At 34.6% G+C, this 12652-nt stretch overlaps 1 protein-coding gene across 1 annotated transcript; it reads right to left on the bottom strand.

Annotated features, from left to right (window-relative positions):
- Nucleotides 1-3534: 3534 nt before the first annotated feature.
- On the bottom strand, nucleotides 3535-8491 carry LOC113345399 (nuclear transport factor 2B-like). Its single transcript, XM_026589175.1, has 2 exons — nucleotides 8176-8491; nucleotides 3535-3779 (listed from the first exon to the last, which is right to left on the bottom strand). Exons 1-2 carry the CDS (start codon nucleotides 8467-8469, stop codon nucleotides 3732-3734), a joined length of 342 nt encoding a protein of 113 aa, XP_026444960.1. The 5' UTR covers nucleotides 8470-8491; the 3' UTR covers nucleotides 3535-3731.
- Nucleotides 8492-12652: the final 4161 nt, after the last annotated feature.

Genomic DNA, 12652 nt, shown 5'->3' with positions numbered 1-12652 from the left:
AGAGCCTCCATTCGCATTTAGATCAACTCCATTAAGTACAAAGGGGATAACATTTCTCACGGTATCAGCATCTATAACCTTCAAAGCACCAAGTACCTTAACAACAACTGCAGTGAAAAAGCTAATAACAGCTGAAGAAGGCTGGTATTTCTTCACTGGCATTGCCTGCAAAAAAAGAAACCAACATTCACTAAAACACTCAAAAACAGATCTACAATCTAAACACTGAACTGCATAAACCCATCTTGATGAGCTAGACATCCATGCATTAGGTTCATGTTCGAATCTCTCCTTTAACGCATTTTTCATTATCATATTTTTGTGTTCTTCAACAACACTTGTGAGAATTGTGATAGGATAATTCACTACACTTATGAAACAAAGTTGTTATACCTAAATGTCGTCACAACAGTTTTGCTAAAGGAGTTGTCGTTTGTTTTATTAGCGCAACCCCTTGTTCCTATGGGTTGGTAGTGATGATATACGACAACTCTTCCTTTGAAACCAGTTGTAAAACATAGGACTTTCTAATATGTATAGCGAAGTGTTGTAAATCTCCAGTTGTAGATGTATATTTTTCCCGTAGTGTTAAGAATCTTGAAACCAATTTGAAACGTCTTTTAGTTCCTTCGAAACCAAGCTTGATACCAAGATTGATTCAGCTACAACTTCTCTAAAGAAAAGACTTGATATGCATGGAGAATGTTTAGACAAATTATGGAAACATGTTGGTTTTGGTGACTTGGAGATGCCTAATTTAATTGATGATAACGACGCCAATACAGAAGACAAGCAATCAGGTGAAACAAAGGGAGATGATACAAGTAAAAGTAACAAGAATCCTTTTGTTCAAAATAATTTTGTTTCACAAGAAATTTCCAAGTTTCTTACTTTCACAAAACAATTTGAGAGTTTCCTTAATAGTCCTTATAAGAAACCTGCAACTGTGATAATACACAGTGATGAAAATGAAGACAAAGCTGAAGCAGTCTTAGAAAAAAACTGGGAAGAAGAAAGAAGATTAAAAGCGAATTCTTATGGTTCTTTACCAGAATATAAGTTAAAAGATGATATACCCAACTTCCATGGAGGTTTAAACATCGAAGAATTGTTAGATTGGTTTTATGAAGTAGAGTCGTTTTTCAACTACATGGAGGTACATGATTCTTCTAAAGTTAAACTGGTTGCATATAAACTGAAAGGTGGTACTACAGCTTGGTGGGACAAACTTTGTGATGATCGTAGAAAATATCTCAAACCTCCTATATGTACTTGGAAAAGAATGAGAGACTTGTTAAGATATAAGTTTTTACCTAAAGACTATATGCAATAACTGTTTCTCAAACTGCAGAACTGGCGACAAGGAGCTAGGTTAGTTGAAGAACAGAGTGGAGAATCGTGAGTTGCAACGAATATTTCTGTTGCTACATCTGTGAAGAACATCAAGAACATATATAGCTGTTAAAGACTGTCTTTATAAACCGTGGCCTTTTCTCCGTTTTGCAACAGTCTTTCAGCGACAGTTCAACAGTGCCAACGCCGAATTTAAAGTACCATTTCTTTGTAACAGTCACAGTTTGTAATAGTAATAGCGTTACAGCGTTACAAATCCCTGTTTTCTTACATATTCATCTTTATAAGCACATTTGGCGCAATGAAATCGAATTTCGAGCGTGTTTCCATCATGATGAAATAAACCCAATCCTTGGGTCTATGGAGGAAGCCGTTGCTTCGGTAAAAGTGATACATTTCTATTTGTAATTAATTATAACAACTCTATTGTGATTTTTGCATTGAACTAAAAATTTTTTATATGATTTTGATTAGTTTGGTGTATTTTCTCTTGATAGAATATGCTTGTTTTAGGTTTTGATATTCTATGCTTGGATTAACCTCTATTCTTTTGAAAATCTACATGTCTAGGCAATTATATTAGAATCAATTTGGATGCTGAGTTGCATGATTATTATTTTATTAAATCACTAATATCGGCCAATGGTGAACTCCTAACCCCATCCTCTCCATAATTTCAACAAACACTTTTTTATATTTGAGTTTTCTATATTCTTAGTTTTATTAAGTTTAAAATCAAACCTTCACAAGTCTCAATGAACCTTTTACTACAACATCATTGAAAATACTATCACTCTGTTCAGGATGTAAGTAGCTTAGAGGATAACCTCCCCTCCACAAGTTCGCAGGTAATCCTGAACTAATCAACATGACATCCATTATATCCTTAAGGGTACGGTTCCTATGCTCACTGGATTAAGGTGAATAAAGGGTTGTTGTCTCATGTATTATTCCATGTTATTTGCAGAAATATCCTACAAGTATTTCATACTCACCACCATAGTTAGAACTAACAATTTAAATGGTAGCAGTTTAAACGATAACATTCATCTAGTTCTCAATTTCAAGTTTATATAAACATGACAGTACCTCGTACAATCATCTATAAACTTAGCAAACCATTTATTATCACCTCTAGTTTGAAATGACTTAATATCAATTAGGTCTCAATGAATTAATTCTAAGAGTTTAGAATGGTACTTTGAGTAAACAAAATAAGTCAATCTTCACATACATAGCTTTATTGATGAAGTTCTCGCAAATTTCTTCATTTTCCTCCAGACATCAATATTTGTGGGAATTCAATGACATATGTTACTCAACTACTATACTTTAATCCTAGTCTGAGACTTGACTCTAGAAGACTAGAATAATTTTGTGCAACTAACATAAATAACAAGATTGAGATAAAAAAACTTGGGAGTTCGACCGAGCGCCTCTAATAGTCTCCTCCCTTTTCAATCTTAGTAACAAAACTATCGATACATATGAATTCAATAGAATAAACCTTTCAGATCAATCTCCATAATGCTTGATTTTTTGAATCTCCATCATCGCCTTGAATTCTCCGTACTTCAAGTTCTTCAATGTTTCCGCATATGATCAATTCAATACCTTTGTTATTGAAGACCCGTAGCGTGATAAAAACTTTTGATAATACTCATTTTAGGGCATTTAGAATAACAAGTCAATCTAAGAAACGGTTGTTTTACCGGTGCGTATTAGTTTTACCTACTTCAAAGTCCAATTTACCAAAATTTTACAGCAATATTACGGTTATATGTGCTCCCCTTAGTCTTTACTTGCCTCTTTTTCTAAATTTGTAGTTAACCATACTCACAGGTAATTCTATCCCCATACACATTGCTTCGACAAGCCATATGTCTTGGTAAAATACTAAATAGTTTTCCCATTTGATTTCTCCCTTTAGTCAGACGTTTGTAATTCTATACTTTGATAATATAATTATTCCTTCTCGACAAAGAAAAAAGAAGGTTTTAAGAATGCAATAAGATTGATAACGAAAATACTTTATAACTCCCATAGACATCAAATTTATTTCATTTTATTATGCTGAAAATATATAACATAGTGGATACAATATCTATCACACAAAACAGAAATTAAGGTAATTCTCTCATAAATATACCACCATTCAGTTAACAAAACACAGCAGGCAGCTTGAAGCCTGATAATTAAACAACAACCTTATAATCCAGGCTCAGATTAAAAGACGAAAGGAACTTTAAATAAGAAGATAATATACCACCATTACGATATTGAATCATTACCAATATATCGAGACACCTTTGCTCGATGATGTTCATTGTTATCAACTGATCACTTATGAGCTATCAAAAAGCAGGCGGAACATGTCATTAAGTATAAAAGTAACCTCCTTCCGGTTGGGGATACAAATGGAAAGTCTGCGAGAAATAGATAAAAGGAGATATACAAGTTTATATTTTGATAATTAAGACATAACTAAAAGAGGAAGGAATTACAAAAGATAAATTCAAAAGAAAAAATAAAATAAAAATCAACAAAGCTTTTGTTTACAAAGAACTAGCTAGGATTCCAGAAGCTGTACATTTCATATCCATATTTGACGTCCTTGAAAAATTTTATCTAGATGTTTATCATAACCAATACTGAAAGTATTCTAATCAATTACTGCAATAACAAGATAAAAAAGAAATATACGCATGCCCATGTCAAACAAAAAAACTAGTCAAACCACATTTTCATTTTGGACCTTCCAGAAATTAGAAAGTAAATTTGACTGTGAATTTATTATTACGAGGGATGCACATAAACCGATCCAAATCGATTAACTGAGCCGAACAGTGCTGAAAAAACCCTGCCGTATACTGAACCTTGGATCCAACGTTTGTATAAACCGATAATTCTACGGTTGTTTACGTTGGCTGCTCCATAGCCGACCGATCAAACCGAACTTAAGTTCTCAGCCGTTGTGCACTCCTAATTATTATCGTTAGTTTTGAAGAGTAATGAGATCTTTTTTTAGAGAGTTAGCTCCTTATTTTTTTCTTCCTCAATTTCTTCTTTCTCCGGAAGAAATTAGGTTCAGTTTTTAATTTTATAGAAGAGCATTTTTATAAGGTAAACGACTTTAAGGGTCACTTATTAACTTACTCACCCTTAAACACCCCTTATCATCATTCCTAGCTTAGAACTAGTATTAAAACACAAAGGTGACCAAATGTGGAGTACAAAAACTCCATTCAAATGTTGGAATCCATTAAAACTCCATATTAAACAAAATTGATACAAAAACCCCAAATTATTAAAAATTGATACAAAAACCCCAAACAAAATTATTTTATTCAAAATCTATGATGAAACCAAAATTAGTTTCATCAAATTCTATGATGAAACCAAATTTGGTTTCAATTTATTTTTGCCTATTTTTTTTCATGAAACCAAAGATTTTAATGATGAAACAGTAAGTTTATGATAAAACCTAATTTTTGGTGGTACTGTTTCTGGTTAGCGGTGGTGTTGGTTGGTAGTGGTGCTTTTTATGGTGATGGTAGTGCTAGTATTTGTTGGTGGATATGGTGTTGGTTGCTAGTAGTGGTAGTCAGTAGTGACAATGCTGGTCATGAAGCTGATGGTGATGGATGGTGCTGGTTGGTGGAAATAGTGGTGCTGGATAGTGGATATAATGGTGGTGATTGGTGATGGTAGTGGTGGCGGCGATGATGACGTTGCTGGTTGGTGATGGTAAGATGGTGGTTGTGATGATGTTTGTCATGTTACCGTTGAATAACAATGGTGTTACTGATTGGTGGTGGATAGTGACACCTTTGGGGTTTTTGTGTTACTTTTGTTATTTGTGGTTTTTATATTACTTTTATTTTGATGTGTTTTTTTGTGGATGGATAGTGACACCTTTAGGGTTATAACTCACAACCCGTTGCTAGCTAGGATATGGGAATTAATTCGTAGAACATAGTATAATTTTCTTGTTTAAACAGAAACATGTTTCTTTATTAATTTTTAATATTGTTGGTTGTATTGATAACGAAAAATGGATCATTTGTCCAAATATTTTTTAATCACGGTTCAAATGGACGAGTAAAAAATAGTTCGGGTGAAATGGACAACAAAAAAAATAGCAAGGATGAAACTGGATTCATCCTAGCTTAAATTTAAAACATAGCAAGGATGAAACCGGATACATCCCGTGTAAATTAAAATTAAGAAAAAATATTTGAAAATGGCAACGATGAAAATGGCAACGACCCTGACAATTTTTAAAATTTTGGCCATTTAAACTAAATCTAAATATTCTTTTCACCCAAAAATTGTTGATTTTGATCTTTTTAACCAATTTTGTGTATTGATAATAATCGAGGAAAAAATCCAATAGTTATCACCGGCTGAGATAAAAAAGCAGACCTCATTTTTGCACGCACCAATCTTGATGCCAAGCACGAGGAAAGGGGTCGGATTGTTTCTCGGGAGCCTTTTCAGTGAAAAACTTGGTGACTCTAGCGTCTCCCGTTGTTTTAGTTTGACCCTCTTTCAATCAGACAAAAACTGATTCAACCTATCTCCCAATGATGTTTGACTTGTTTTCTTTCTTTCTTTTCTTTTTAACCCAAATGATAATCAATAATTCTACAATGACTCGAACAATGTACCGTCTTCCGTGTCTCATTCAAACTTGGGAGTCCCAGGAATCCACCACCAGATTATTACATGGAACCCAAATTTGGTGTGAGAATGGGAAACCCTGGTTCATTCTTCCGGTCAATAAATCATTTTCGAATGATATTAGTACAAATTATTGACAAATCTTTATTCTTGATTATATTTATCATTTCCCTACTAATTATTATTCCATCTGTCTTAAAATTTCTGTCCTCTATTCTATTTTCGTCTGTCTTAAAATATAGGCCAGTTTCTGTTTATAATCATATTTTTTAGTCAAATTCTCAAATATATCATTTAATTTTTTATATTATAAAATTATTTTTAAATATAACCAATTTAAAATCTTAAATGATATTTTCCTTAATAGGAAACAAATCTATTAAATTAATCGTACAAAGATGTTTAATATTATCTTCTATTTAAACATTTCTATGAATAACTAAATTACCGAATATGTATTTTATTATATACTCCATAACCTATATACTCTTTTTAGTTTTGGTAATAATATAGCATTTAAAAAGGATAATTTTGTATACTTCTCCGATCTCCTTAAAATTTTGACTTAGTCAAAGCGGACTAAAAATTTAGGACGGAAAGAATACTTATTGAAATTTGATTTATACTAACTTTATTTCCCACCAAATATATCCCTGGTCTAGCATCAATACCAGCTGTATCTCTAGTGCTTGGCTTTGGCTTGAGGTTGGTCGCACCTCGCACCTATGATTTTTAGTTAATCGGGCCGACCTTAGCCACTTTTTTTGTAAAATGAGGATTTGATTTCCATGTGTTTTTTTTCCTGTTATTTTTCCACTGAATAAAATTGTCCCTTCCTTTTAGTCCAATTATTATAATTCTTTATGCATCCTAATTTTCCAGGGGTACGGTGGGAAAACAAACTAGAATATAACATATTTAAAAATTCGTGTCTTAGAATTTTACAAATTTTATCTCATTGAAAGATTTTAAAGAGATCTACCCAATGAGTACAAACAACATCATCAAATTTAGAGTTTTTATGAAAAATTCGGAGGTGTTAATTATTTTAGGAACAATTTTCAAAAATTGAATGCATAGTCATTATGCAAATCACCACATTATATAGCGATATTTTGGTTTATGCAGCAACTAATTTTCCGTTGCAACTTATAAAACAATATACTTCATATGTTTCAGGAAAAATGATATTTCCGCTTTATGCACGATTTTCGAAAATTGAATGCATAGCCATTATGCAATCAGAAAAAGTGACATTTTCACCCTGTTTCAGAAAAAATTCACCCCGTTTCAGGAAAAGTCATACCTTCACTTTTTCGATTTGGCCTATTTTTAGGTAAAAATGAAACTGTCGAGTATCTTTTTTTCTGAAACGAAGATACTATATGCCTAAAAATATCGTTCCAACAAATAAAGAGATGCATAACGAATTATGTAATCATATTTGGTTCATGAATCCATTAATTTCGTTATGTAACCACTAAAATGATGTATATGCCTCAAAATAACATTCCAACCAAAAAAAAAGATGTATAACGCGTTATGCAATCCGCAGTGTTTCATTTTTCGGTCGATCCTCCCCACCGTGATAACGGTACTGTAGTATCGGTTTTCTTTTTTTTTTCGGTTTTTAAAGCATTCTAGTTAATACTTAAGGTTATTTGTTGTTTTAGAACAAAAAAAAAAAGTCCATAACAAAAAAAAGTACTGGACCGGGCCTAACTACTAGTTAGTACATGAAAAGTCGTGTAACCCCACCTCCCGATACAAAACATGTTCAAATTATAAAACTTCTAGCAACGACACATTTGAAACCGGATCAGTTTAAAAATAGAACGGATTTTTTTATGGATCATTACCATCCCGCGGTCGAGGCAAAAATTATTTTGGAGACAACAAAGATAAAGGAACCTACGGTGAAAAGAAGAACACGAGAGCCAATATTCAATAGCTATGGTTAAGAAAACCGATTATACAGTGTAATAAGTAAACCGGCTGTTAAATTGATAAAGTTTACCAGTCTTTGACTGATCCTGTTTCGTTACGTAAGAGCCAACGGTAATGATAATAACGGCAAAAAAATTATATAAAATGCAGACTTTGATGCTCACAGAAAGTATCATGTTTTCTATACTTTACCTGAGTGTATTTACGTTCAGTCCCCGTCATCACAAAATCACCAAAGACCATCACGATGAGAGGTTCGTCAGGGTTTTCTGGATCAGCAAGCAGACAATCAACACTTAAAGTGTTGTGACTGCAAGGCTGGAATCCGCTTAGCCGATCAACAATGGACTGATCACCATCGACACGCTGACCATCTACTGTGAGAGTTGAGCCTGGAACGTAGAAATTAAAGAGTCCAGTTGGATTGTTATCATACGTATTGTTGTACTGCGCAACGAACTCTGTAGCTACTAAAACTGGATCCATCTCAATTTGGGTTCTGATTGAGTGTGTGTTAAAATTTAGTTTGCAAAAATGGAACAGAAAACGTTATCTATTTATAGGAAAAATATTGAAACAGAGAACCAAAAAACCGGTGACTGGTGTGTCCGGTACGCCCGTTACTCTGTTAGCCGGACAATTTTTACAAAATGTGAAATATATAGCAACTATTTTTGCCTTTTCAGTTGTCCTTCGCAGAAATGGTCCTCCAAAAACAAGCTACCAAGGTGAAAGGTGTGGCAATATGGCATCTGGCTGCTAAATCATTAAGTCTTTAGTAGTCTTTACTAACATATATAAATAAATTTGATTACTATTATATTTAGTAAATGAAATAAGCCATGACAAGGATAGACACGACTGGCCAACAAATGTTCGGTAAATAATAATTATAATGATGTTAGGTATTATTATTCAAAAAAGTGTTGGAGTGCAACTTGTTGTTCGGCTCCCAACATAACCAAACAATGACATGTAACATTTTGTTTGTGTTTCAATAGAAGCCTGTGTTGCCGTCTTCATAATAATACTAATAGTTATTATTATTATTTACTTGAGGAGTTTGTGGCGCTCCTTTTACCCCTTTGTTAAAACTAGGTGGGGGTTATGCGCAATTGCAATTGGCACAATATGGAAAAGATTATGCTCGAAATTGGCTGCCACAACTGCCTGTAAGGATATATCGGTTTCTTTGTGTAGGAGCAGAATCTTGCGAGAACTAGGAGTCGGCGAGATTGTGATCAGAAAACGGTTGCGAAGACTTCGCAGGATTATCGAAAGAATGACGTGGCCGATAGTGACAGCTATATCACGGGTAAAGTGTGAAGATCTTGCGAGATTGAAGAGTTTTGCGAGATTAATCATTGTGCATCCGCGAGAACATCGCAAGTCAGATCCGAAAACAAGGGTTGTCTTAACTGTCATCCACTATGTAATACCCTATATAAAGGGTTGAGTAACTTGGAAATAGGGGGGGAGCTTTTTCGAGTCTTGATCAAGCCAATAGGAGTGAGAAAGATAAATAAAATTCATTTGTAATCTTTCTGATTTGAGTCTATCTTGTGATTTCAGTAAGAAAACCTTAATAAAATCATCATTCATCTTGTGAATTATAGCTTGGGGTGTATTGTAGGATTTCCTGCAATTACATTGTTGGCGCTAGAAACAGCTTGGAATTGAACCTATAAACATTCTTTGAAGAAATTTGAAAGATTAATTAGGAAAAATGGCAAAAGAAAAAAATGTTTCAGAACAACCGACAATCATAAGACGAAGTAGGAGATTGGCTAGTAGGAGAGAAGATGAAGATGGTAACGAAACAAAAGAATCTTCTGTCTGAGGAATGAGAAGTAACCAATCAAAAAATGATGATGAAACTCAAATTCAGCCACCGAATCAAAATGTGCAAATCCGAAAAAAAGTTGTTGATTATGATAGAGTAAGTGTACGTACCTAGAGGGCAGACTCAGAAGAGGAGATAGAAAAGAACAAGAAGGGGAAGAAATTGGAAGAATAATTCAAAGAAATGAGGAAATTGAAGCATCAGAGGAATACAGAGAAAGAATAGATGAAGAAAGGAGAATAGAAGCAGAAGATAGAGCAAATTTAACAAGACAAAACCATGAATTGAGAATGGAGAACATAAGGATATAGAGTAGGAGACCAAGAAGTGTTACAAGAACAAATTCAGAATCAGGCAGGGGAGAAATGAGAATAAATTTGTATACAAAGAATGTCCACCAGAATGAAAAACATCAAGTGAATGAAGATGCAGTTGGGAAGCATTATGTGGAACAAGCACATCCAACAGATGCACCGCAAAGACAAAGGAAATAAGTAGAAGAAAGAGAATTTCAAGCAGCAATACGTCAGAACGATCAAGACAATCGAGAGAAAAGGCGCGGACAGCATCGTAGTAACGGTAGTAGCGAAGAATTTGGCAGACGTTAGAGAGAATCCGATAGACAACATACAAAAATGCTGAGAAATGTACAAAGTTATAGAAGAGAAAATGAAGGGAATAATCACATCTGAGTTCACCAAAGAAGGGAAAAAGAAGATTGCAGAAAAAGGCAAAACGAGGACGAGGAGGAAGAAATTCATAATCTCGCAAGAATGGAAAGACATGAGCATAGAAGGAGAGAAGCGAAACTAAAGAAGCCAATGGAGGAAAACCCTGGCGTCAATGATAAAATCTTAAAAGAGTTAGCGAAATGAGAGGAATGCTGAATGACAGAAAATAAGGAGGAAGAAGACAGCTAGATGAAGCCATAGAAGAAGCTGAGTAAACACCATTTACAAGAGAGATACAGCTGGGAGAAATACCTCCAAAATGAAACTTGCCGGCATTAAATAGTGTTTTTGATGGAATGACTTGTTCAATACAGCATATCAAGGCATATATGAGATGTATATTGCAGTGGGAAAATAACGACATCGTACTATGCAAGTATTTCGCATCAAGTCTAACTGGAGAAGCACTAAAATGGTTTGAAGGGATACCAAATTATACTATCCCATCTTTCAGTCATCTGCGAGTTGTATTTCTGGGAGCATACATAAGCAATAACTCTTCACGTCTAGGAATTGAAGATGCATTCAATATAAAATAGAGGGCAAGTGAAAGTCTGAAGCACATAATAATGAGGTGGAAGACAATGTGTAGCGAGATGGCAGGTCGAGTGGATGAGAGAAATCTCATTTTTTCATATGTAAATGTCATACTCAAAATAAACCTGCTATATGTGAAAATCTTCAACGTAAGATACACAATCACTATGGCTAAGCTGCGACAGTTCCAAGAAGAGTATATCAAAAGAAAAATGAGGAGGAATCATATCAGGTCACAGGTAATCATTTAAGAATGACATACGCAAGTTTACTTCCAAGAATGATAAATGCGGTGGAGAGCAATTCGCAGGAAAAACGAGAAAAGCTGATGAGCAATTGCCAACAGAAATTGGTAGCAATGGGAAGTCGAGATCAAGAGGAGTTCAACAGAGAAAGAAATTTCTACAACCGTGGCGGAAACAACAAGATACAAAGACTAGATCAGCCGCAACAAACCTATGGGGGACAGAGGCAACCATACAATAGAGGACAGAGAAGTCATAGAGCTGTATGGGAAGAAATTAAGATGCCACCCCTGAATGCTAGCGTGGAAAAGATTTGGGAAGAAATAATATTGATGGAGAACATACCAGCACCATGGAACATGGGGAGTGAACCCATATCAGGTTATAGAAGTCAAGAATTTTGCACCTATCATAATTTCCACGGGCATGCAACAAATGATTGTAGAAACATCAAGAAGATAATTCTGAGAATGATAGACCAAGGAAAGTTAAATCATTTCTTGGTAAGACAACCAAGATACCAGCTACCACCGCCACCAGCATTGGAACACCTAAGAGTGAATGAAGCAAAAGGAGAAGATACATTCTTAATTAAAGTCGGAGAGAAGGCAAATAATTTGTTTTGCAACTCAATTGTACATTCGTACAAAACAATTGAAGACTTCCATGACACAGTCTTGAGCCGAGTATTCGCAAGAGACAATGATGGAAGAGAGATTATGAACATTGCAAAGATATTGCCTTTGAAAGAATGGCAAAAGCATAATATCTCGTTCGCAGCAGAAGAAATTCAAGAGGGAGAAGAAATGCACGATAACCCATTAGTGGTAAAACTGAAGATTATCCCAAAGTTCAATGAAGATGAGGATAGTGAAGCTGAAGAATCATGGGCGATAAACAGAGTCTTGATCGACACAGGAATTTTGGTAGATATATTGTTTTACCACACTTACAAAACAATGGGAGGGAGAGATGATGAGTTAATACCTTCAACTTATAGGATATATGGTTTCAACGGCACAACAAATAAACCAAAAGGAGAAGTTACTATGAGAATCCCGTTAAAAGGATTATCTACCGAAGTTAAGTTCTGTGTTGTTGATGTAGAATCACCGTACAATGCATTAATCGGAAGACCATGGTTACATGGAATTATAGGTGTAGCTTCAAAGTTGCACCAATGCATTAAAGTTCCACATCCTAATGGAGATGGCGTAATAAAAGGAGATACGACAGAAGGGAAAAAAAATACTACGAGATTGATGTGAAAACTTGCGAAGAGAAAGCACGGAAGAAAGGAAGTTGGAGGTATA

The sequence above is a fragment of the Papaver somniferum genome, unplaced genomic scaffold (assembly GCF_003573695.1).
Source record: "Papaver somniferum cultivar HN1 unplaced genomic scaffold, ASM357369v1 unplaced-scaffold_81, whole genome shotgun sequence".
Classification (NCBI taxonomy): domain Eukaryota; kingdom Viridiplantae; phylum Streptophyta; class Magnoliopsida; order Ranunculales; family Papaveraceae; genus Papaver; species Papaver somniferum.
This window is presented reverse-complemented; position numbering and strand designations above follow the sequence as displayed.